At 40.9% G+C, this 27,598-nt stretch overlaps 1 protein-coding gene across 2 annotated transcripts in view; it reads right to left on the bottom strand.

Moving 5' to 3' along the window:
- HAO1 (hydroxyacid oxidase 1) overlaps nt 1-23,714 on the bottom strand; it is a 28,392-nt gene extending 4,678 nt beyond the window's left edge. The window contains exons 1-5 of one of the 2 annotated variants that reach the window (XM_080587914.1): nt 23,241-23,372; nt 22,812-22,874; nt 14,892-15,043; nt 3,641-3,896; nt 734-909 (exon numbers count right to left, since the gene is read on the bottom strand). In XM_080587914.1, the coding sequence (XP_080444040.1) occupies nt 734-909; nt 3,641-3,896; nt 14,892-15,003 (544 nt within the window). In that variant the 5' untranslated portion in view covers nt 15,004-15,043; nt 22,812-22,874; nt 23,241-23,372. Of the gene's footprint in view, nt 1-733; nt 910-3,640; nt 3,897-14,891; nt 15,044-22,811; nt 22,875-23,240 lie in introns of both variants that reach the window. The other variant, XM_080587913.1, reaches the window with a different exon arrangement.
- Nucleotides 23,715-27,598: the final 3,884 nt, after the last annotated feature.

The raw sequence follows: 27,598 nt of genomic DNA, 5'->3' as shown, positions 1-27,598 counted from the left end.
TAATTTTCTCAATGCCATAGTTATCAATAAGATTGCAGTAATAATCCATAGTAAATGAAGCTGCTTTACCATCTTCGGTGCTCTTTTGACAGAACAGATATCCAGCTTTCCTTTAAGTAGCACACAACTCAGATTAGAGTTACGGTTTACAAGTGCAAGTTTGATCCTCCTGACTATGTGATTTCAGATACAACTGATGTTATACCAACCTATCAAACTTAAGTAGAATTATTGTTTATTATTATTATTATCCAGGCCTGATAAGCCACAAACCTTGACCTGTACCTTCAACCAGCAAAATGCAAAATCCCCTTCTTTGACTTTTCCCCAGACAGGAACACTAAGTTAAGTCCCTGCTGGTCAACAGGAAGAAAAACCTGTCTGCTTCAAAGACTACCTTCCACATGGAGGAGCTCGTATACAGAGGCAGCACAATAATCACCCTCCCCATTTCCCATTGCACTGAACCTACCCAAAATGGATGAGCATTTGGTGATACCTGTCACCTTCCAAATACTAACCATACACAAAGAAGAGTTTTTTCCCTACTTTGCACAGCACACAAATATGAACATATATACCACCATATTTAATGTCAGTAAAGCAGATGCTTGCCATTGAAAAGTAATACAATTCTGCAGAAGTGCCAGCAGCAAAAGCACTTTTTACTCCCTGGTGCCTACACAAGAAAGAGCACCTTGCCTGCCTCATAGAAAGCGGTAGAACTACACACCCCTGAGGATTCCTTTCGTGACGATGGGCAGTGAGGTCAGCCCTCGAAGCCACTTGATGTCCTCCCATTTGACACTTGAATCAATCGCCTCGGCTACATAGACAGCCAGTCCACTATTTTCTCCAAAGTCTTTTCCTGAGGAGAAGGCCAAGCTGTTGCTTGTAAAATTTTTTAATCTAAAATGACAAAAAGCATAGAAAAATAGTCTGAGAAATATTCACTGGAGTCATAAAAATATTAGTGCCGGCATTCAACACACTTGTGCTAACTTGTGTTGTATTGTAGGGCAGGAGCAAAAAAGCCTACCCCAGGATGTTGTATCAGGGTCTGTCAAAGTCAAGATCTTTGGCTGGCAAAACATTCGTTAACTTTGTTGCAAATTTCTTTGGCCCAAGGCAACACTCCTAATGTTTTTGAAGGAAATAGAATAAAGTCCAAACTCTAAAGGTTTGGCATCAAATCCACGATCAGGAGGGAAAACCCAATGAAAAGACTAATTTAGGGTTTGGGCCCAACCATCTATCCTGCTATAGACCTCACATGCAACATTGGACACAACCCTTAGCCACTCCTTTTGCCTAAGTTTCCCACCATACAATAGGAACAACAGTATCTCCAGGAGCATCTGTAGGATATCTGTGATATATGATATGATATCACATATCTGTGAGGATAAATGCATCAGAGACTGTGGGCCATTCAGACTCTTGAGCAGCAAAGGCTACATGTACCAAGAGAACATCGATCTTTCATAACATGATCCAGGACCCACAGACGTCAAGAAGTGCACCTCTACTTACCCATATCTGTAGCAGAAATGCCCTTAGCTTTCATGTCGCAAGTATTTTCCTGCCATTTCCTCCTTCCCCCCTCTAATCCAGGGGATTCAAGCACTGAAGGGAATAGGGAAATGTATAGATGGTAGAGGAGAAAAAGGAAAGGAAATTTTCCAAAGTTCCATGAATTAGATGGAACTGCATGAAGCCTTGCAAAGAAACCAGAATTTTCATCAGGCTGACAAGACCAACATCCAGACAGTTCCTCTTGTGTACAATTCATCTTTTTTTTGTACATTTGCTTGTAAAATGTAGGGGAACAAAGCTCATATGAAAACATTAGCTATTATTTGCTCTTTAGCACCAAATCAATCTCATCAGTTCTAGGAATCAAATGGTAAGTACCAACCCCTGGCATCAGAGTTCAGTCTGACTAGACAAGGCAGGAGAGGAGGAAATGAGGGTGCGCAGAGAAATTGAGTGCCTGAGTGCTCACAAACACCAAACCACCATCAGTGACACCAGTACTACCAAGGACACCTCTGTTCCACACCAGGCTGATTGCTCTGTTCTTTGGAAATTGCGTGTCATTCCATGTTGTGCTATTTTATACTCATATTCCACATTTTGGGAACACACACTATTTTTTCACGGAAACTGGCTAGTTTCACTGCTGATTTCATGCCTGTAACAAGCAACATTTCACATGGGTTTTCTGTTCAGCTCCAAGCAAAGAAGAAAATGAGAAAGGAGCAGGCTCTCAGCAAGATTCAGTTTTTCAGCTGTTGGTTTGTGAAGGGTGGGGTACCCAGAGAAAAACAGAACCATGGATAAGATTATATAAATAACTGTTGTTTTTCTTGGACTGTGAAATACAGATCAACACTTGAATGAATGTTGCCTTACATACATTTCTGAGCACAATGGCACCTTGTTGTTGCTTTGAAACTTTGTTGAAAATCTGAAGCCAAGAAAAAGTTATCACATAACTAAGCAGAGCCCCACACTAGAGAGTTTCACCACCAACTCTGCAACAAAACACTGACTGAGAGTCATTCTGAAATCTGAAGGAACTTTAACCTTTAAAGATTACTTCAACTTCATATTATTGCATATGGTTCAATCAAACAAAACCTTGTTCTTGGTGGGTCAGGTGGGGTCAAAGTGTTTCCGAAATTCTCTATTGCTTTTCTCAAATATTTTTTGGGTTATTTGACTCTCATTCAAAAACTGTTTAACTTTAACCCCAGGCCTTAAAATGATACTGTCCCTAAAAAAAAAAGCTCTTAAAAATACCTTCTCCTCGGGTAAAATGACAGTGTGTATCAACAATGCTTTGTCAATCACGGATCTATAGCAGGATTAATATGTGGGGCATATACATACCAGCGTACTACATTTTAGTGTCAGGTTTGTCAGGGATTTTTGTGTCTTCTGGTGCTTTTCTCATAAGATTGTACTTTAATATAGAAATCAGAGGCAAAGTTAAGGCTGTTCTGTCAGTCTTCGCTATCTCATATATTAGCTTCAAGGACTGGCATATAGGGGGGGATCTGACACCCCATGTTCTGGAGCTTTGTGTCTCCAAGGTGAACAATCGGATTTATTGTGCAGTCCCATGGCTTACCTTTGAAATGAGTATTATGAAAATGAAGAACCTTGGGATGTGATTTTGTATTTCTTGGTATGTTCATATTACATATGGTACATACATAGCATAACATAACAGTTAGAGGAGACATTGGAAGAGCACTTCGGATACATTAATAATATTCAAAATTAACTTTCACTCAGAACTCAAATCAATACTAATCTGCTTCAAAATATATATATTTTTTCTTTTTAATTTCAATTTTGTTTTCATTTCCAGATTCTGAGTAAGGGCAAACACAGTACTCTTAAGATATGTCATGATACTGCGGACAGTATCAGGACCTTGTAAGTACAAGATTCCGACAAGATTTTTAGCTCCATTTTGCAAACCCAAGTCCTGCACATCCCATTCATTCTTTACCCTTCCAGCCAATCTTTGGTTGCTACCACTGTGCCAGCACTTCAGCAAGTATTAGTCAGGGTCTGTACAGCGTACCAACTCAAATGCTCATCCCACATCCCACCAGCAGGCACCTACCTGAGGTGGGGAGGAAGTTGGAACTTGTTTCGCACATCATCAATGCGCCTTCCGAGAAACGGCGTGTCCACCGTCACAAAGATCCCTTTGTAACCTGCTCTCTCCGCACGCTTCACTAGGGATTTGGTAACCTCCCGGTCCTTGTACACATAAAGCTGCAGCCAGCGAAGGCTGTCAGGAGCTGCTTCAGCAACTTCTTCAATGGAGGAGGTCGCCCAGGAGCTCAGCATCATCCCTGTCCCCATGGCCTGGCAGGCTGGAGGAACACAAGGTCATGTTCAAGACTGCCCCAAAACACAGAGGCTCCTCTAAACAGGAGCACTTGACTCATGAGAGAGTGTCAGTGCATGTGATTTCACACTGCCTTTCTCCAGCGTGAATGTGCTGCTAGTCTTTCAGTGAATGCTATGTTAATAGTTAGCAGTTACTAACAGCAATGGGCTGCTGCGAGAGCTCTCTGGCTTATTCTCTGTGTTCATTGGCCTATTTCTGGCAACTGCTGTGTGCATGTTTGGGATGATTCCTGTTCCAATATTGGAAATAAAAGACATTATAATCAGAATAAGCCTAATCCCACATTACTAATTCTTCATCCTATGGGGAGCCTCTCTGTAAGCCTCTAGAGTCTGGCTAACACTCGTCAAGAAATTTTAGCACACATTTAAGGACATACTCGCATACACATAGTCTTAAATGATCCAAAAAAAAATCATTTCGTATTTCCAGTTTTTGGAATGCTGCCACATTGGTGCAGATTGGCATTTTAGGACTATCATTGTCAACATTGCTCTTTAGTCCTCCTCGCCATTGCCACATGAGCACCCTCGAGCACTTGCTACTTTTCCAAGTTTTTATCATAGCCTTTTGACTACTTTCTCCCACCCAGGAGTCCCACCTAGTCCCACCTAGGACTTTTCTGAGCAAGTGACTGTTTTCATCCCTGCAGGGTATTTCAGTGTATAATAACAGAAGAGAGAAAGGACACAGTCCAGCAGGCAAACTTATTACATAGATTCGATCCTTATTTTGTCCAAGATCTCTTGTCTAGCAAGTGTTGCTGTTTTTATAGCTCTTGTTGATTATAAAAAGGAAGCCACTGGCCTCAAGGTTGAGGGCTTCTTATTTTCCACATAAGAACTTCCCACAGATGTAAGCCAAAAGCACCAGCTAAAGTGCATTGTCCCTCTCATATGAGTTAATATTGAGCTGTAAGGATGGTCAGTTTCACAGGGGAACATTTCAGTTTCTTGCATGCAATGCATGAAAGAATTTTATTTCCTCCCTGCCTGCATTTTTAGGTTGTTTTCCGATATCGTATTATGCTGAAATGTTAAAACATCATTCTGCTATTCATTCACCATTTCATGCAAATGGAAAAAACATCAATTTGTGAAGTATTTGTTTGTAAAACAGTGCAAGTTGGATAAGTGTATGTAGGTACACAGTACAAATGTTAACAGACTTAAGAAAAAGGGTGCTGTAGTACGTCTTAGCCGATAACAGATTAGGTAGCTAATCACATTTTCTCCAACTGAAAAACTGAAAAATGAGTTTGTTCCAACTAATCTTTGAACAGGGCTCCTATCTAGCTCCAAATCTTCAGAAGAGTGGTGGTAAACTAAGACTACAAAGCTAATGTTATGAACACTGTCACCCAGAGATCAGAGCCAACATGATGTTTAGATTCAATGCCTCTACAGGATTTTTTTGGTGGACATTTAAAGACTCGAGGGGGAACCTCCACTAGTGTTTCGTCTGACATCTTTGCATCCTATCTCATGACCTAAAGGAGTGGGTCTCAACATACATCACCTGATCCTGCACATAAAGCTTCACTCTTCTGGAAAAGTAATAAAACTAAAAATAAAAATCTGGTCTTGCTGAAAGTGAGAGAAACATCCCAAGTGGCAGTTGCCATCCAGGAGTCCCTAAACGAGAAAAAGAAGATGTGCAGGTACACCAGACAAGTGATGTCCAAAAATCTCCACAGAGGCCAAAGGGATGGGAGTTCATACCAAATGTTATTTGCACTTTCCTTCTTCACATTCAATAACTGTACAGTGAAATCACTCCTGAGGTGTGGGCAGCCCCATGGTCAAACGTCAGCAAACAATCCCAGATGGGGTCAAGCAGCTCAAGGCTCTGTGCCAGCTACCTCCACAGGGTGATTTCCAAACTGGGCTGCACTGCAAACCAGCTAACCTCATACAACTACATTTTTATGAATATATGACTTATTCTTTTAGAAGTAATCTATCACAATGTAAAATAAAGGAAATCATACTGTAAAACTCAAATATTATATGAAGCCTATTTTTCTTGGTCTACCACAATACTTTTTTTTTTTTTAAATGTAAATGGACCTCTGTTTCAAAACCTCATCTCCAGCCCATGAAGGCATTAAAAAGTGGTCTTTATGACAGCATTTTATTAAATGAGGATTACAAGTCTCAGAGTTGAAGCTTACGAACAGCTTTTTCAAACAAATTGGATAGAGCCACAAGGCAGCTTTCAGTCAGTGAAAATACCCATGCCTTCCCATGTCTTCCAGGTTTTGCTACCTCATGAAGAGCTGTAAACTGCTGAAACAACAGATTTTAAGGAGCAGCCTAAAGAAACATCTAACAAGCTTCAGAAAATGCTGCCCACTTAAATTCACCTTCTGCTTCCAAACAGAAAAAAGGTGTACATCACAAAAGACAGCATATAACACGAACCGATATAGATGCATCTGCGCTGTCCTAAGAGGAACTGAGGTAAGGTAGTGTTTTTCTCCCTCTGCCTACCCAAGAAAAGGTGCATTAGAAACCACCGATTTGTGTTGTATTTTCTTCCCCAATCATTTGCAATTAGACTGCAACTTAATCAAAAGGCTAAGTGGGTCAAACTGTTGAAGTCTTTGCTGAATAATCCTCACAGGTCAATTGTTTTATAGTATTCCGTTGTCAATCAGTTGTTGTCAATGTATTGTATTGTATGTCAATGTATAGTATTCCGTTGTCAATGCATCTGTTGCCTAATTTATTAAGATTGATGTATCTGAGCAAATACAAGCATGTGCATATGGGATAGTCTCCTAGACTCCATTTGAAGTCAGTAAAGTGAAATAGTTAGAAGGTATAATTCTCCTCATTGGCTATAAAGGCAGCCTCTGGTGAATAGATTGCGTGTAAATGATTAAAGGTAGGTGAGTTGCATCACACCACAGCCATCCACTTCAATCACTGCAATTTTTAAGTCATGTTCAATTATTCTTGCTGCTGCTATATTTGCTTGACTACAATATACAGGAACAAAAATCTGGACTGAAATAAGGTATAAATATTAACTGACTCAAAATACAATCTGATTCAGTGGAGTAAAAGGAAACAACTGACCAATTTAAAATTCCAGGCCTAGCTCACACTAGTAACTAATAAAAATAATAATCCTTCTGCACATCTTAGAGGGGCTGTGCTGGAGGGCACAAGCTTTCCATGGTGGAACATGCACAGACCTAGCAAAGAACCAAAGGGCTACAATGTGGAGGGTTTTGATTAGTCTCTTTAAAATTACTGGAAATAGTCCCCTCTCACAGATTAAGTACCTAGAAATAAGTTTCTTCTGAAGAACCCACTGAATGCCTAAAATCCTGCTCAGATCAGCTGTGGTGGTTTGTCACAAATCCCATTACAAGTGATTTACTCAATCAAGTCCATTAAGTGATGCTGAGAAACAAGGGAGCAGCATTCCTTTTGCTCTGTCAAATATGAGTTCGTGAATGAGAGGGAGGGGTTACTAACCCAGCAATTGCAAAACTCTCAGATCAGATAAGGGAAAAATGTAAATGTTATGGTTCAATTTGTCTTTAGGTATCCTTTTATTTCTATTCTTACTTTTATTCTGAACATATACAGCCCTAAGGACACAAGAACAATTGCAAAAGCAGAAATGGAAATAGAAACCCCACAGTATATTCAATGAATAGATTTTAAACACAAAATACCATATCCTTTCAACTTACCTGGATATATGGCAAAAGAGAAGGTAACACTTTCATCTTATTTAAGATTAGATTTTTGATGAAAATCAAAGTTCAACTATCCCAAATTAGGTTATGGAGTTTTCATAAGAGTGTACTCACAAAATTCGTCCCTCATTCTACTTTTAAAGTTAACCACTCTCTGGTAAAGCACCAGCTCAACACATATATTTTGGACATCCCCGGAGGTCTTTAAAAGACGTTTAGGTAGAGCTTATTGATATGGTTTAGTGGAGGACTTGTTAGTGTTAGGCCAGAGATTGGACTAGGTGATCTTGGAGTTCTCTTCCAACCTGAATGATTCTGTGATTTTTCACGGTCAAATTCAAAGTCTATGCACACAAAATTTTTCAAAGTTTTGGAGATTCCAGGTTTCAGTTTTAGTTGACCTACATTTGTACCTTGATCATTTTTAAGGTTTTGACAATTTTGTAGGCTTTCAAAAATATGATACATAGTCTCAAAGTATTACCAGTTTTTTCCCTACCTCAAATCAGGATTTGGCAAAATATACTTCTTCTTACATACGTAACTGCAGTTGAAGAAAACCGAAGCAGTTCATTTCCTCTAACAACTATATTTTACATTTCAATTTAGGGGTGCTGCGAATACTTAAATTTACTGCTACAAGTCAGTCCTAGATCCGTATTCCCACGGGAAACTTGCAGCAACATGTGACATTTGCCAGAGTTTAAACATCAGATTTTTTTAAACCAGCCTTTCCTCATGCCATTTCAGATAGCCTTTTTTTTTTTTTTTTTTTAAGGTCATCTTTTAAACCCAAATCCTAAGCATTGCCCAAAGCATACATTTACCTTTGTACACACCACAGGGTCCCACTGAGGTCAGTGACAGAGCAGAAAGCATGGCATTAGGCACACACAGGAGGCTAGGGGGAGTTGTCAAGATCAGGACGATAAAGCTTTAAGTTCTTTGTACTCCACCTTAGTTCAAGGCCAGATGCACCTCTAATTGGGATATGATAGGGTGCTTAAGAAAGAGGACCTCCACAGACTTTGCTCCACTGCTGCTTTGCACAGGCACAGGTGCCTCAACCCCATTGCCACCTGCCCTGAGCCTCTGGACACACCTGAACTGAGACACAAGGACACTTATTTTCATTAAGAAAGATAAACCCAAACCAAACAGGACTGTCTTCTTTCTTGAGGAATTCAACTGAACTATTTTACGTAGCAACAAATCAAGGCTGACCATGGGACAGGACCTACTTGTGAAGTCCTCAGGAGAACAGAGCAATAATGGTGGGACACTGGAACAGGTGGCCCATGGAAGTTGTGGATGCCCCATCCCTGGAAGCATTCAAGGCCAGGTTGGATGGGGCTTTGGGCAACCTGGTCTAGTGTAAAGTGTCCCTGCCCACAGCAGGGGGCTTGGAACTAGATGGTCTTTAAGGTCCCTTCCAACCCAAACCATTCTGTGATTCTATAATAATGTTTCTCAGCCCTTTTTTCATCTTTAAACCATGTCTCCTTTCTAACTCTGGTGGGATATCACTACATTAACTGATATGGAAAAGGTACAGAGTTTATTCCTGTGGGCAACCCAGAGGCAACACACCTCAGTGGAAAGCACTGGAGAAGATCCCAGTTTAACCTTTTGTGTTTTGTCAGGGTTACCTTCCTTGTATGGAAATGGTAAATCTCGCTGGTTTTCTCTTGCTCTGCAAGTTCCCATTGTTTGCCTTTCAGGGGCATCTCAGAAGCACATCAGCCAAAAAGCCCCACTGTGGTCATTTTTCCCTGAATCCACTGTCCCCATGTTCGGGGCCAAAGGATAAGTTTGGGATCAACATGGTGTCCTTTTGGCACAGTGGTATTTCTCAAGAGAAGTAGCTATGTTCTTTGAGTTGCATCTCCTAAGAAACAGAGTTGTTTAAAGTACTTAACATTGCTCTCTTGACGAAACACACTTGGCTGAGAAATCCCCTGCCCAGACTTACCTCACTTATCCCTTTCAAAACTCTCTGTGCAAGTTGGGCCTACAATTTGTTGACACAACATTTTGTCAGCTGGGCAGGAAGGCAGCAGGAAAACACTCTGCCAGGTCTGAAGGTCTGTCATGCCAGAGCACCTGTACAGAGTTGCACCAGAAAGTACCCTGGCCATACACATCTCTGGGGGGAGTCAGTGTCAGGTCCCATGTTGTCCCACATGAATATTTTCCTTTCAATGACTCTGTGGAGTAGCCATGCCCTGAAATTTATTTTATTAGATCATATAAGTAGCAGGTTAGAGATGGGTGCAAAGTCCTGCTGTTGTCACCATGGGGCTGAGCACAAAAAACAGCAGATCACAAAATCCTTTGCTCAAAGTCATGGGAACATCAGATGAGCACAAGGAACCTGAACTCGGATCTTCAGCAGCATTAAAGAAACAAAAAGCATTTTAGAAGTCTGTTAAGAGCCAAGGGAACAAAGGTATTGATCCAAGTCTAGGTGAAAATGATAGAGTTAACAGTAAGTAAACAGGTGGGAAAAAAGCTTTTCAGCCAGTATTCCTCTTCTCCATTTGGCAAAGCAGACTCTGCAGATGCATCACAGGTGATGGTGAAATCCTTCTTGAGTCAGCAGTAACTCAGAAAGCTGTTTGAGAGCAATCGCAGAATAAACAAAATCATCAGACCTGAACAACTACCATTCAACATTTTTGAAAGATCTGGCCAAGAAAACAATCAAGCTGTTCAGCCCGATTTTCAGTAAATCTAAGAGAAGTCAGGTACTGCAATACCGCTTATAGGCTAAAACAATAGAATACTAGGTAGTCAGTAAGCATTAAGACAGCATTATGCAATTAGCATCACTATATAACAATAGAAATCTTGATAAAATAATGCCCCATATCTGTTCATGATCAACTGAGACTTCAAAAAATTGCTATTTCTTGCTAAGCAGCTGGATAATGCACAAGATTTTGTTTCAGTGTACTTAAAGGTGGGTCCTATTTACAGGACCATAAGTGCTACTGTACTCATGGTGAGTACATGTACTCATGCGTGAGTACAGACAGAAGATAACATGGGGATCACTTTGGTTTGCAAGCACATCATGAAGTCAGGATGGAAATGAATGTCTTTGCATTGAGGAACAGTGAATATTCCAATGGACAAATGGGAAAAAATAGGAAAAATTCTGCTGAAAAGTATTTAGAGAACAGCCCTTTGCTCTTTAATGGTGGCTAAGATTATTCATTGAATTTGGCAAATATTTTTTAAAGAAGCTGAAATTGGAGTGGGGAGGACAAGAAAAATTCACCAAAGTCAAAATGTCATGCATTGATATTTTCAAAATGGAAATGTTTTCTTCTGAGCTAACACTTTTGTTTCAAAAGCGAGCTATGGTTAAAAGCATTAGCTAGTAGGAAAGTGAAATAAAACATTGCCTTTTGGATCAAATTAAACATTTCAGTTAATCCAAAACAATTTTCCTCCCAATTTTTCAGTTTCTACTGAAAAGGAAAATCCTGTATTTGGAAAATTGCCACAGATGAACTACAACAAAAATGCTAGGGAATATACTTGAAGCAAGCCCTGAAAAAAAAAAAAAAGGGAATAACTTCTGCCAAGGTCCATGAAATTGTTTAAAGTATGAGAAAGCACTCAATAAGGAAGGACTCCATGTCCTTTTAGATATGTCAAAGAAAACTGACGAACAAACTTATTGCAGCCAGTACGGACTATATATATAAAGTCTAGCTAACAAGTATAACAAAATCCAACCTCTGGAATTTGAAGCTATACAAGTTTTGACCGTAATTACAGCTTATACTGTTCAGAGTGGAGTTAACTTTTGGAGTAACTTACAAATATTGTGTTCAATTGCCTACCATCAGGAAATTTTAATATCACAATTCAACTTTTTTTCCCCCAAAATAACCTTTACTAATGAAACCGAATTGTTGATGAAGGTGTGTTTAAGGCAAGTGGCCAGACTTTGACCTATTTTAAGTCAGACACATGCTCCTTTACACCAGTGTGGTCATTTGTGGAGGAGCCTCCCTCAAGGAGAAACAGCAACTCCCCAAAACACAACTCCTTCCTGAAGCAAGGGGTCTGCAAAGGAAGTTTTACCTAATGAGAGACAGCATGACATCGATGCCCTTCTCCCCAGAGAGGACATTTATGCAGCAGCCTGCAGGCAAACACACTGGAAGAGCAGAACAGATCAAAGCACAATGCTGTTGCTTAAGGGAAGTCACTGGTAGGACTAGACATTGCTGATGAAATACAAAAACAGGGGAAAAAAGGTTGCTATTTCTACCTGCACCACCCTGTTCTGTAGGTGAAGATGACGTGAATCCAAGATCATTTCCTGAGGTTCAATCCCAACCCGGCAGCTACATTTCTTATGGCACCTGCCCAGGCACACGCACATAAATGCACTGTGGGCGCTCCTCTGGGCAGCTGCTGTGCCCCCAGTGAGAGTCAGGATGCATAATGCCTGGTCCTACAGCTGCTCAAGCCAGAAGGGGACAAGGCTCAGACCACGCTGTGCTTTGTAAGGGCCGTCACAACAGCTGCATGCATTGTTCCCTATACACCTGAGGTGTATATTCAAGCTTACAAATACATAGTGCTTTCAAAAAAGCCACAAGACTATGGATCAGACTTTCTTGACTTGCATAAAGCAGTGCAGCTGAAACAAAAGTGGATTTAAAGCAACCAACAGCCTGGCCACTTGTATTTCTGAGGTATCACTAAGTTTAAGAGAAGTTGGATGTAACAAAACCCTTGATCCCAAATGTCCCAAATTTAAGGGAAGCTTTAAGCCAAACGTGTACTTTACAGCTAATCCCTGTCATCTTATAAGGTCAAACCAAAAGCTTGGCATTAAATGCCCTGCTCCACCTCTAACAGAGCACAAAACTGAGGACTTTTTTCTACAAGATATGCTAATGCAACACAGAGGGTGTGATTTTAATTACACTGTCCTTAAAGTGATGAAAAATTTATCAACTCCCGAGGACATGTTTATTTGACCACATATTCAGACCATTGCCAGCACACTAAGCTCTCCCCTAGCTTGAAAATCCAGGAATATTAAATGCAATAATCATGTTACAGTTTGAAACTAAGTGCAAAAGAGTCAGGAAATTCCAAAATTAAGTTATCTACCACAACCATAACTCAGCCCTAGTAGTTAGCCTTATTTTATCACTCAACTCTATATGCAGTTATAGATTTATGACTTAAAATGCGGCCAAGCCATAGCATTGGTGGGTATTTTTGTTAAGAAAAATCTTGGGTTTTGTGTATTTCTAATCTCACTCTTAACATTGCATTAATGTGTTTGCACTTAACAGTATTATGCTTCAGAGTTTCCTCCCAGCATAACCTGGGCCAGAAATAATTCACAAGCATTGCCAAAGGCCAGGACAGCACTAACACAGCTGACAGGACGCTGCTTCTCCAACTAGTTTAAGGTATTCGAGCTCCATCGTGTGGAATGTGCCTGCACGTACAATACGCATGCTATCTGGCTTCTTAATAAATCTCTTAGCAAAAAGAAAAAAACAAAAGGCATCCCCAAATATACTATAAATTAAAATAAGCCTCCTTTGACAGAAAGGACAATTCAGATTGCTCCTTATTGAGAAGCAAAGTCTAAACCTTACAACAAGGTTGTGTTTGCTGAAGGCCTTGGATGACAATACTGAAGTGTTGCAGCTCATCACAGTGAACCTCTCAGCAATGCTGCATTTTAACAAGAATCAAGACCAGCTGTCACTGCAGGGCATATAATCAGACTCACTTCACACTAGCATTTGCTGCATTGATCATGGAATTGCTGTTAAATTAATAGCTCATCCATGCACAGCACTACTTCTGTTTTGTAACTATTTCCATTCTTCAATGCTGGTAATGTACACCCTGATGCTTTTTGTATGCAGCAGGCACACCATGTGACCTCTTCTGAGATTGTCTCATTCTGCAACTTGGGTTAAGGAGTGAGAAATTTTTACATCTGAATTCTGTTTAATACCCCATTTCTCACACACTTTAAGGCTGCGAGCTCCACATCAGCAACCTCTGTGTATCATCTAGCTTGGAGGGGCCCTTATTTTGCTAGCTCCCTGGGGTGTCCTAAAAAAATGCCATATTTGAAGCAAAAAGTCTTGAGATAGGCAAGGGCTTCTGAATTTCTAGAAGCAAAGACATGGTTGAGCACTGGTGTTCATAAAGTCTTGTGAAAGGAAGCATATCTTGTCATGAAAATATATACACATTTACATTTATAGAATGTATAAATATACAGATGTTTTCATTTTTTATTTTGATGACAAATGATATTAAGGATTCCTGCAGGCCTGTGAAACATCCATAGTTAGAGAAATCAAGTCACTCACACCATGACAGATGCTCTGGTGGAGTGGGCAAGGAGGACACCAAGGGGAGATTTCTGGCACCAGGTGACCCTTCAGCCAAGCAAAAAGTATCCAAAGCTTGCAAATTCAAGCCAGAAACAGGTAGCTTTTATTTATTTATTTAATTGCCATTTCTGTTAAAAAAAAAAAAAAGTGATTTTTCTACCAATTCATTCCCAAAACAAGACCAAATGGCTTTCCTAAAAAGGTGCTGCCAAAGTAGTACAAAAGCAATCTGCCAGCAGTTGCAGGACTAACATAACGTAGTCATATTATTTAAGTACTGTAGTCTCTCGTAGCCCTAAAAAGATAGGGATGTATTTGTATTACAGAAGATCACAAAAATGTTTCTGCCAGTTATCCAGAAAGACACAATCTTTAATAGAAAACAGTTACAACAGAGAGGGCTGAAAAGACGACTCCTGGAGCCATCACACAGCTCCAGCTCACCCACAGAGGGACATCAGATGCTCTCCAGTTTGGTCACACAACCTGCTTCATTTCATGCCTCCCGTGTCTAGTTCTCCACGTTAATCTGTATTTGTAGTCTGTATTTGTTGTAACATGGACTAAAGCTAATAGCAAGTTTTTCCCCCTCCATTTTCACCTTTGAAAATTAAGTACTACTATTCTGATATGTCAGATTGCAAAACCACTGTTGAAGATGTTTGGGCAAAGCCTGTGTGTGCCTTAAGTCTGGGATCCAGATCAAAGTCACCTTCTTTACTGATGTCCTGGGCATCTACCTTTTCCTTCTGAAGACACAGAAACAAGTGCCCACCTGCTCCCTTCCCACCGTTTTTCTGTTTATTCAGAGATAAGAGGACTGCAGGGACTCTGCACAGTTTACCTTTAGCAGTAGCCACCTCTCCATCAGCGTGAGCCATGCGCTGCATAGCAGTTGCTCCAACGCAGACAGGCATGCTGATTTTCTGCCCTAAGACTGAAGTTGACAGGTCCATTACAGACACGTCCCTGAGCACCCGGGGGTACAGCTTCCATCTGACAAATAAATAAAATACCTGCATCACTGGAATTATAGTTCCTTAAGTACAAGAGCAGATTTTCCTGTTGTCAGGAGAAAACTGGTGAAAAATGGAGGGGAGGATGCTGCAACAAGGCACCAGGTAGGGGATTGTTGGAACAGAACATTGTGTGACCTGGAGCTGTAGAGAACCTGCAAAACGTACAAAGCGAGGAAGAAGCAGGCAAGAAAGGACCAAAATCAATAGAGGGTGAAAGTCAACAGAGGGTGAAAGAGGCAAAGATCCTTTGAAAACCATTGGCTGGTATCATTTGAAAGAAAAGATGGGAGCTGCAAAAGAACATTTAGTGAATCTCAGCTTCCCGGAAAACCTTGGGACAGAACAGGATGACAGAAGGTGTGCGGGAACAGAAGAAATTAGTCACCATCTCAGCTCCCTCAGTTGTTTGCCTGATGGGCCAGGGAGCCAGAGGATACAAGATTTTTGGATAAAACTAGCCTGGCTAGCATTCTCGCCCCTTCTTGTCCCTGTGCTCTGGGTCTCTGCATTGAGAAAAATGAGCTGCCATACTTCTTCCAGTGGAAAACAGGTGAGCAGGATCACTGCCTTGGCTTTTCTCAGCTCAGAGGGCTGCGAACATTCTCTGCATTACATCTTTGCTGGCACCTTTTGAGAGCCGCTAGGCCTGGAGAAGCCACAACCCCAGCAGACACAGGCTGCTGTGCATCACAGGCTTAGTTGAAAAGTAACTGCAGCCCCAGGAGCAGCCCATCATACCACAAAGATTTGAGATTTCCAGGAAAAGACCAAATGCAGCCACTGTAATTTGGTACAGGAAAAGACCAAGTAGTACAATTACTTTCCCAAGAGACTAAATTACAATCTAGTCCTTGAATGACTTGACCCTGAATCTGCTCAACTGTTCCTGACCTTGCTTTGCTTCCAGTGCATCCACCAGAAACCACACCAACCCAGGGCTTCATTCTCCTTGAGCCTGGGTACAAATGGAAGCTGACTCCAAAAGAGAACTAAAACACACACAACACATCTGAATACGCAGTCAGGCTGGACATCACGTTTGGACACAAAAATTTATCTCCTCCTTCCTGCTCCCAAATGGGGGCACAACAGGCCAATGAACCCTGTCACAGGGTCAGCTAGACACCACTGGCAATATCCAAACCTATGTTAATATGGCTGCGTTCATGGGAGTACCTGTGAAAGTGGACTTTTTCTCATCAACCACGTAACGTCACAGTGCAGCCATTGTTAGCACAAGCCACAAGAGGGTGTGCATTAGCAGGTGCTGGCTCTCAGGGGTGTGCTCTGAGCAAGGTCCAAATGTTCTCTGCAAGCAGTAATTGGCTCTGCATCAATGTCTTACTAATGCATCCTTCTCTCTGAAAGACTGCACTTTTAGACGACTGCTATTGAATTTTAATTAAAGAAAATAATTAAAAGCTTAATCTCTAGTACTGCTGAACCTGACTACCTGCTCAGCACTAGAATGCCTGAGGGAGACGGGTACTATTATTATTAGCATGAAGAGAGCAACCAGAGCCAGTTATCTTAAGATCGTGCTCTGAGTAGCGGTCAGCTTGAGCTTGCATACTAAGCTGCAGGTTGGGGGTGGTTGGGAAGGGAGGAAGAAAGAAAGAAAAAGAAAAAGTCTTTTCATTTTATAGGAAGATCAATTTTCATTTCCATACAAAGCCTGAGACATAGCCAGGATGAGATCCGAATTTCTTATGCCATAAAGCACTGGGCCATGCTAGTTCTCCAGAAAGCGCTCCCAAGGGAGAAGGATGGTTATGATGCTTAGAAGAAGAGATGTAGTTGTGGGAGTCATCTGTATTATTCGATGCCAAGACACACACTGTAAGTATGTCTCCTCAGACTTGTTTTCATGCTTTTATGGCAGATTGTTATTTTTTAGGGGAGGACAGGCTGAGGGTGGGACAAAGAAAACATGACTTTTTTCCCCTTCTTCCTGATCTTCATTCCAAAGGCTTTCTCCCAGCTCCAAGGCATCTTTTCCCAGCAAATACAAATTCATTAATAATCTCACTCAATTTTACAGACTAACCCAAAAGCATAAGGACATGAAATATCTTACCCTTTTCCAGCCACCTAGTTCTCAGCTGTCCCTGACCTGTAGGATTTTTTTTACCTGGTGCAAACAACTGCAATTTCAAAGCACACATTTGAGTGTCAGTCCTGGAGAACAAAAATTTCTTTAGTTCTTTTAGCTCAGAAAAGAAGCAGAAAAATTCCCCTATCTCCCCCCAGCAGTGTATACAAGAAAAATGATGCTGTTACAAGCAGTGATAAACGCCCTCCTTCCCACTCACCTTTACGTACCATCAAATAACTCTGTACACAAGCTTTTTGGGGCCATCAGATTTATTAGCCCCAGAATTTAAACATGAAGTTTCTCCTGATTGCTTTTCTGGCTTCTCCTCTCCTTGCGTCTTAGTAGGTCACCTGCTCTAGACCAGCATCAAATCAATACTCATAACTGAGCACTTACTGGATCCCACAAACAACGCCAAAGGGATCATCATCTTAGTATTTGCTGCTTTTGTAAAGAGCATGCAGGTTTTATCAAATGTGGATTTTTTCAGCTGCGAGTTTACTAGACAACTGAAATTAGGTATTTTCTGGACAAGCCATAGGGATATACCCTTAACAGCAGTAAGCAAAAACCAAGAACATTATTTCCCAGTAACTAGAGCACACATTTGTTAGACTGCCACACAAGACATGCTTCCTGCAATGCTTTTGCTCATAGCATTTGCAAGATATTTTGTGAAGACCTTGTACATTTGTAATTTATCTTCTTGTCACCCACACCTTTTTAAGCAAAGCCCACACTTGCATGCTATAATCACTAATTGTAAGTTGCTGCGTCTTTCTTCCCAGCTGGTGGCTGGGAAGTGCTGCACTGGGGAAGGTAGTGAGCTCTCCCAGTTCAGACAACTTCAGCTGAAAGCTGTTTTGAAAGAAGGATGAAAGTGAAGGGGGATTAATGGGCTTTCCCTTTTCCCTCCCTGTTCAGAAATTTCAGAATGTAAATTATCCTGCAGTTGAGTAAGATAAAGAGGAGAGCACTCATTTTTCAGACTCTTTCAGCTTTGAAAAACTGCTGAAATTTTCAAAACGTAGCACACTTTTCAAGCAGCTGTTCTCATTTCTCTTCTGAATTCATACTAAATAATTCCTTCACACTGCATTGCTAGCAGTGTGCTTGGGAAAGGATGCAGTGTTCAGGCAAAGGCCCCATCCCAGCTCCAACCCTCTTTGATAACCTTAATCTCCCCTACAACTTCTACTTCCCATCACAAGGGGCACGTACTATTGCTGCACGAGGCCAAGCAACAGCTGCTTTTGCTTGAGGAAAATACATTTTCTCTACCAGGATGTCTCACCATCCACACAGCAATTCTTTTCAGAGCACGCTGAATCTGAGGTGAAAGACATTACAGAAATGTACCCAACCTGTTATTGCAAGCATTCCTTTCTTTTCCTCTCCCTGCAACTTGACATGCTTGTTTGACCCCAATCACATTCTCAGCCTTAATTTAAATATTGGTCAAAAAAAGCATGTGCCCAATCGTTTCAATGCCCTTAATACCTAGCTACAATATGATGGTACATTTACAGAAAATATGCATCAGTGCTGTCACTGATAAACAAGCTCCTGGTACACGACAAAAAAATGCAACTTCAAATGCCACTGGGAAGTCAGTGGCAAAACATGTCACAGCAGATTATCAGAAATGTATTCCTAAACACACATACTTCTACCCTCATTAAAATGCTGAAAGAGGTGATTTCAGATTGATTTCTTGAGAGCCATCAAGCCAAAGGCATCCAAGCCTTGTCATAAAATCTATTCTTTATTCAGGCCTGTTGCTTTCTTGACAACTTGAGTGCGAATTTAATCACCAGACAGCACAGTGTTGGAAGGACACATGGTGTTTTGGGACGGAGAACAAATGCAAGGTGAATAAAGTCAAATGCCATAGGGAATAACATATGCTCTGACACCCTAAATGGCTGTCTCTGGCCTTAATGCCTCACTTATGCAAGTGCCATTTCCATTTCATTCAGAAACTGAATAAAAAATTATCTGGCCTTATCAGGAAAATGCTGATGTTGAAATGTAAACACCAGTTCTTCAATCCAACATCAAATCTCAGATAAACTGGAAGCTGGAGAAGAATGACTGTACCTAGTGTTGACTTCATCTTAAACTTTGGTCTGTTGGGGGCATTTTATACTCCAGTATCTAATTACAAGTCCAAACTACTTTAAGCTCCTGTGCTGTCAAAAGGCCAGGCCATTTGATTTTATCAAATGGATATGAATTGTGCTGTTCCAAAAATTGCATAGGCCATTCCAAAGGTATTGCATTATTTATCAACACAGCCATTCATTTGCTAGATCACTCCTTAGTAATAATCTATTTCCATTGTAAATGCAACCATTAAGTTGCCAAAAAAAATTAAGAGCTCACAAATTTGACTGATTTTTTTTTTTTTTCCAGATAGAAACTGTCCTATCATTCTGTCTCACCTAAACAATCTTGCACCATGCATCACAAAAATACCGGCTAAGAATTCATGCTTTTGGTTCAATTTCATGTTTTCTTCTTTTCCATTTAAATACAAATATTTATACAGATACCTATAAATATTTAAATACTATACTTTAAATCTTTAAACAGGCTGATCCCTGTGTCCTGAAACAGTATTTACTAAGCTTTTGACAGTAGAAATCAAAATGAGATTTCTCTGGTCATTGGAAGCAAAGCTTTGTACTTCTTTCACAAAGTAATCTGACACTTTGTGATCTTTGTGAGTGTAAAGTCCATCTTACTTTATATTTACCCATGATCAGCACTCAGGAGCAGGGAGATAACCAATAACATGCTCAAAGGCAAAGACGATGCAAGTCAGGGACTGAATCCAGAGTGAGTAGCAGCCCTGCATCCATAATGGTTAGACCATGCTTCTCTCAGAGAAGCATCATATTAAAAACGAAGATTTTCGAAGTCGCTTGTGCTGAAGTTAGTCTTAAAATCTAAGATAACCTCAAGTCTTTATACCAAGTTTCACATCTCTAGATGTGCTGCAAGGAAGCCATTATACATGGCCTGAAATTGTTAACCACAGCATCCCATATGCTAAGAAAACACAAATACACTGTCACATGGGGTCCCTCAGCAGCTACAAGTAGGGACCACCGTTGCTATTGAGATCCACCCCATGGAGCACCATGCTCAACATGCTTCCACAGAGGTCCAACATCCCATTAAAGAAGGGAGAGTTCAGGGTTCACCTTCACAGAGGGGAAGGACCATCTGGCAGATGACTTCGGTTATGTTACCCTTTCTTATAGGAAGAGCTGTGCCAGTGCTGCAGTTATCAGAAACCAGTGGACAGCATGTCTTACAACAGTGACTGGGTTTTGGACTCTGATCCCAGCTCTCCCACTGTTTTACTAGGTGGCCTTCAGCATGTCACTGCACTTGTCTGTGCTTGGGTCTATACAGAGAGAGAGAGGAGAAGTGAAATGAAGATAACAAGCATAGTTTTGACTTCAATATTTCTGGCCCATGCCATCTCTCTTTGGCTGTTGGTAAATTCTGTTTGATGATTTAATAGAGTAAATCCCATTTGTCAGTCATTTAGATTTTATTAACTGCCTTTTGGAAGGCATTTAAATGGTCTAGAGCAACTGCTGGAATAGGATCATCTAATACTCAGGCAAATGAACAGAGAGCAAAAACAGAAACACAGCTTCCACCTCCAGAACCACCCCCATTTGTAACTTCACTGCTGAGGAGGAGGAAGCCAGTACATGGGCATTTCAGTCACACCAAGATCTGGCAAATTTACATGCCCTCAGGCTGTTCAAGGCACTGCTAATTAATACCACCCTCAGTCACAGGCTCCCTGTGAGCTCTGCAGTTTTGAATGCCTAAAACCAGAGGCTGAAAATACAATGAAAGATTGCAGGAAAGAGGTGAATCCAACAGGTGACCAGGGTGATGCAAGGAGGCCTGTATGAGAGGAGTCTGCTCCTGCAGTGGGAAACAACTTCAGAGCAAAGCTGCTTTTATATCACCACTAACATCTAGCCCCACTAATACCAAAATGGCAAGTTGACATACTCATTTTTTCTTACCTGGTTTCCAAACAGATTAGATCCAACTACGATTCATGGTGTAACCATGATTAGCTCTAGTAGTCAGTAGTTAAAAAAAACACACTACTATTATAGTTTATTACCTCTGATCACTTCTTCTGAACGTGATTTTCTTAACATTTTATTTTATTCTTATTAGGGTAAATAACCTTTATAAAGCATCTGGAAACTTAAAAAGACTTATACCTTCAAAACCGCTGCTCCCTTTTTAACTCATTCTGAAATCCAGAAGTGTTCCCACACAACCCTTTCCTTTGTCAACAAAAACATTTTCATCTCCCAGGCGATTACAGACTGCAATAGGCTCAGAAAGAGATGAGAGCTCCATTGCAGCATCTCCTCAACTTCAGACACTGGGAACCAATTAGCTTGGTGGCCCCTCTTTTCACTCCCCTGGTGCTGCTGGTTTCCTTTCAGGCACCCAGCTCTGCCTGAGTGTGCAGGTCCCAACTCAGCAAGCTGCCTAGAAGTTAGCGCTGAAACTAGTAGCTGTCCTTCCTCTAACCCTTAGCTTATATTTCATTTCAAAGGCATAAAGCAAACAATAGCTACCACCACTGTAAAGTGATTTGAAATCCAGCTAGTGGCAGGTGCTGTGAGATGAAGGGGAATTGAGTCATACCCCATACGGACATGAGAATCCAGCCCAGTAAATTTCTCTACAGGCATGGGAACATCCACACCCCTTGAGTTTAGACTGAGCTCACTCAATGACTCTTCATTAGTGCCAACTTTAAATTTCTACCCTAGTCTGATGTTAAAAGAAAAAACGATGCTGAGTGATCCTAACCTCTCCTACAATGCAGCTTGTAACATCTGTCCAGGTTTGACATTTTTGTCTGAGCTCAAGGCAGAAACTATTAGCCATGCTGCCAGGATATGTGACATTTGTGAAAGTGAAAGAAAACCAAAGTAGGGAGGGAGAAAAACTGAAAATAAATTGGGAAAAATAGTTATGGTTTGTTAGACACAGCAGGATTAAAGACAAAGCCTTAAGAGATTAGCAAAAGACAAGTGCAGGGGAGTTAGATGTCCACACCAACAAAAGACAGTAACAGAAGGAAAGGGAAGTTAACACCTGCAAGTTTAAACAGTTTGACTGGGATCAAGCAGGATGAGGTGATCAGCCCGCTGGCTGCGTTCTCTCCTTTCTGCTCTGCTGGGGATGATGCTCTGATAGCAGAGCTGCAGCACAGATTCAGGGAATGGGAAGCCAATATAACACAAAGTGATTTGACATGAGTTTTGACACTCCTCCACTGAATCTGACAGGAAATGTTGCTTTACTCTGTGCTGACCTTGCACTTCTGGGACAAAGGGTTGAGTGATTTGAGGTACTGATGACAGGAGCCCAGAGCTATGGTCTGCAAGTCAAAACTGGTTTACAATAATACCTATCATTTACAATATTTCATGGTGAAGTGCTGACCTTTTGTTGGAAATCTCCTGAACAGTCAGTCACACAGCAGCCACATAGTACTGAGCACTGGCTTTCAGAGCTTGCTCCAGAGCACACGGCTAGGATATGCTAGGATAGGCAGCTGCAATTTAGCAGTGTTGCACAGACTTACCAGGGAAGGCCACAAAAGTAACTCAGTTTAGGAGGTACAGTTGTGTTGAAACTGACTCGGGACCTAAAAAGTACAATAATACACGAATGCATTGCCTGTATTATAGCTTAAAATGTAGAAACTACACTTTCATCAGCTTATGAAATATTCGTTACACCTGGAAAGTTTGTTTCCTGAAACAAAAGAAACAAAACGTGGGTAAAGTTAAATCATGCTAGTGGATTTTTGGTACTGCTTTTTGATAGAAAATGTTAGGTAAAGGAAAAGAAAGGGGAGAGACAGATGTTCTGAGAAGGAATTTTGAGTCATTTGGCTAAAAATAAAGAAGTTTCAGAAAAAGCAAGTTTTGTTGACACAAAAAGAATATTGCACCACATCTACTAATAACACAGAACTTACGCACTCTACAACCTTAAATTATCCTCCTACCTTGAAAATGCTGCCACATTATCTGCTAACGTTTCCTGGTCATCCGCTCCAGATCGGTAATAATCATACACTGATTTGGGGAGAAATTTTTTAGCATAATCTTCAAAATCCGAAATACAAACTGGCTTTCCAGACATGTTTGCAGATCTCACAGGATAACTTTATTCCTACTTTCCACTCTTTTAAACTTTGTATTTCTGTCTGTAAATCATTAATGTGGGATCTCATCGAGATTTGACTTGCTTATCTATGCACAAAAAATATACACCAACTTCTTGTGTCATATTGGACTTCAGCACCCCATTTTATTTCATGTGGTGAGGTGAACCTAGAACATAATGGAAAAAGACTCAAAACTCCAGTAACAGGCAAGTACCATCTCTTGTGTATAACTATCGTCAAAAATATCCAGGAGACTGAAAAAAAGATACCTTTTATGTTCAAAAAACAAAATTCTGATTTAGTTGATTTATAAAAGCAGGTCTGAGCCTGGACTGGCATTTAGAACAACAGTTAACACAAGCATGTTTCCAGTTATTTCCATTAAAACTCCAAATTTTGAGCCAAGTTGCATAAACCCAGCTGTCACCCAGCTAGGACATTTAATATACCCTCAGGCAAGTAATTCCTGTTTTTTTAGGGTAATTCCACCTCCACAACCCAGAGAGCTCTATTCTTAGAATGTTATCAAGTCATGTGCAGTCGCCAGCTTCAAATAAAATTAGCTTACTAGAGGTGATACTCATCCAAAATACAACATTAAGATTTCTTGATTTAATTTTCATTTAGGATTTAACAAATACCACATATATACTTTGTTTGGAACAGGTATACAGTATTTGTTTGATAGGGAAAACTTGCAGTTATATCGTGTATATAAAACTCAGTTTTCCTCCTGCACACTTGAATTATTAACAATTATTTTTAAGAATAAAAAACAGGTTTGGGGGAGAATACAGAAATTGGTCCCTTTTTTGGAAATACTCTCTAAAGCACAGTATAAAACATGGCAGAGCTTTGCAACAAGCACAGGAACAAAGCAGCATGCACTGTGGTCACCAAAGCCCAGCACACACCTCTGTTTCTGTCTACAGTGCAAGCAAACCAGAGAACCTGTTGTTTGCTTACTGTCAGTTATTTGTGAGGAATCTCGTGATGAACAAACATGAAGAAATGCAATGCAACAGAAGTACATACGTGCCTTACTTCCTCCAAAAATTTGGGATGTTAAGTTACTTGGCGTTATCTAAATTCTTCAGCATTGATGAAGAAATCGAGTTAAATATAGATATACCTCTGTTAAAACCACAGCCATCATCCTTGCTGTTGGTTTATAAATAACAACTAGGAACACAATATTCTGCAAAGAGTGAGAGGAGTGCTTAAGATTCAAAGGAGATTGTCAAGCATCTGTGGAGGAGTATTTCAGGGACTGGAGCAGGAAGGATGGTGCCAACTGTAAGGTCAGTTTCAGAAATCATCTTAAGAGAATGATGGCACTGAAGAGATTTGCAGCTAGAAATAGCTGCTTTCCCAGATGAGGGCATCTTAGCTTAAAACATATGGGGCCCCTTAGGGTGTTCATTTTTATAGCTGGTCAGAATATTCATGGGAGAAATTACTGGAAATGATTATCAATATACAATTACACCATCGGGTATTTATAATTGCATATAATTTAAATGCAAACTGGCTTACATTGACATTTCTCTGTGCTCCCAGCACAAAACAGGGGATATATCTGCTTACATTTATTCAGTTTGCATCACATATGCTCTAGGATAAATGGCTGTTTTTAGCATGAGGAAGTAAGCATTGCGTGATAGCTAAACATTTTAATGTGTGCAACTGAATTCAACATTAATGAATGCAACATGTTGGAAATTTGCACAAAATTGCTGAAGGTAACTAGACTGTTTCATTGCTGATCTTTCCCCCTACTTTTACATCTATATGCACTTAAAAAAAAAGAGTTAAGCTCTTCATAGCACTTCCCACATTAACCTTTCCCTCTCCATTTATGTTCATTTATCATATTCACGTGATACCAGCCTGTCTTTACTGGTCATTTTTTGCCACTCGTACTAAAAGTTCTCCTCCCCTCCCCATCACTAAATTGCTCACATGCAACCCTTTATAGATCCCCCAAGAAAATGCCAAACGTGCCAAAGCACAGTGACTTCTTCTTGCAGCCCAGGCAACACGCCCTCGGAAGTTACAGCCCTCGAAAGCCCACCAGGAGCTAGAGCTGCTTCTACTCCAGACAACCCTTACCACCACTGGCCAGTTTATGAGCTGAGGCATGGAGGAAACTGCCAGTATCAGCACAAAGGAAACAAAACTAAGCAAAAAAGTTTAATCTGTAGCTACACTACAATTGCGTATCCTCTTACTGGTAGCATGAGTGTAATCCCTAGGAGGGCACAGCAAATGTCTCCCCAGCACATCTGACAGCAACACACAGACCAGCTCTGACACAGCTTCTTTCCAAGTAATTGGATCCTTATTTTAATGAATCTATCTGGCTGCTCCCTCTCTGGATGAGGGACATCCTGTCTGCTTAACGAGACATCAGCTGTCTTAACTTTAACCTTGGTGCAAAAAGGATAGCATCTTATTTAACAGCAAGGAGTTTGCCCAGGTAACCAAGACAAATCTCACTGGCAAAAGTCAATGTGCAATTGAAATTTGAGGTTGGACTAGATGATCTTGGAGGTCTCTTCCAACCTAGACGATTCTGTGATTCTGTGATTCTGTGAAATGTCCAGATGTGATTACGGCAGAGGGGAAAAAAGAAGTGTACCAGTAACACCCTCTCCCATATCAGCTGTTTCTCAGTTGTTCCCTGAGCTGGTCACTAGTGAATTGCCAGTGGAAAACAGCATCACATAAGTGAACCTCAGCTGTACCAGGCTCTGCAAAGGAACCTCTTTGCACTTAAGTTAAAAAAGGGATATCAGAAGTTCAGGATGAAAAACCCACAGAGGGCTGCAAATTACAGACATACAACTTCCAGCTCAGAAAGTGATTCAATCAGAAGCCAAAAAGAAGTGTTCTAAGAAATATCATTACACACTTGTCCTTACATATGTTATTTGCCAGAGAGAGGAAAAGAACTACACAGAATTTTAGCCTGAGTCACTATGTTCCTACTGCAGGATCAGAGAAACATCAGTTATCTCCTGTGAAGCAGCAAAAACTCCACAGGTGAGGAATGAGTCAACTGGGATTTTCTCACTTGAGTTAACTGAAGTAAAGATTAACTGGAAAAGTTAACTCCAGTATATAATTAAAATATTTCAATGTCTCAGAGATTACTTAAGTGTTTCTCAAGAGTGCTGTGGAAAGCTGTTTTATCAAGTAACTTTTTACATAGGTAAATGGCTGTGTTTTAACTTCCAAATTCCCCATGGACATTCCTGAAGTTCTGCAAATAAAGTCAGAAAACACACCTTTATAATTGTGAACGCTAAAGTGAAGTGTTTTCAGTGAGTATCTCGTCAATCAGAGCTGAACCAATCGATTTTGACCCCTCCAAGTCAGAAGAATCAACAGGAAGTATTTTTCTTCAGCCATCTGACTTCAGCATGAGACTGAGCCAAAGACAATGGCTTCGTTGTATGAATGAAGACAATTTTTTCACCCAGGAACAGCAAGTAGGTGGCCCTAACACGGCCCCAGGAACATCTGTTTTGGGAAGTCAGTTGGGAAGTCTCGGGACTGCCAGGGTGCAGGGAGGCTGGAGCATCAACCAGAGGAACAGTTATCCTAGGAGGACCCACATAACTGGGTACGAGGAAAACAATGCAGGGAAGATGTACAAGAAGGTTCACAGCATCATTTTTGGCTCCATAGCAACCACCACCCTCCTGACTTTACCTCAGGAAATCAATGCAACGGAAAAGAAAGAGGGAATTGCAAATCACCCCACCTATAGAGCAGTTCTGCTCTGTGCAGACAGGCAGCCCAGGAAACTCACCTGATGTATCCAACTGCGTACTGGATCCTGTCGTTCACATCACCCAAATATGCTGAAGCAATATTTCCTGGTAGTCACAAAACACCACTTCTCCCTCCAGTACACCCAGCCCCAGGGCTTGTTTCTTTAGTAGTACCTGCTCCCTGAGAATTGTCAGAAGAAGTATGATTTAGGTCTGTACCTTCCTGACCCCACATAAGGTGGAGGGATGCCACAGGTAAGTAGGGAGATGTGTACAGCTGTCCTCCAATCCCAGAGAGTGCTAGCACTGTTTGCATGCTTAGACAGTAGATTACTAGCCAAAAAACCTAACCCAATGTAGAGGTGACAACCATCAAGGGTTCACAGTTGCACTGTTTTGCTCAGTCTCCATTTGCCC

Source organism: Anser brachyrhynchus (assembly GCF_964034855.1).
Source record: "Anser brachyrhynchus genome assembly, chromosome: 3".
Lineage (NCBI taxonomy): Eukaryota > Metazoa > Chordata > Aves > Anseriformes > Anatidae > Anser > Anser brachyrhynchus.
This window is presented reverse-complemented; position numbering and strand designations above follow the sequence as displayed.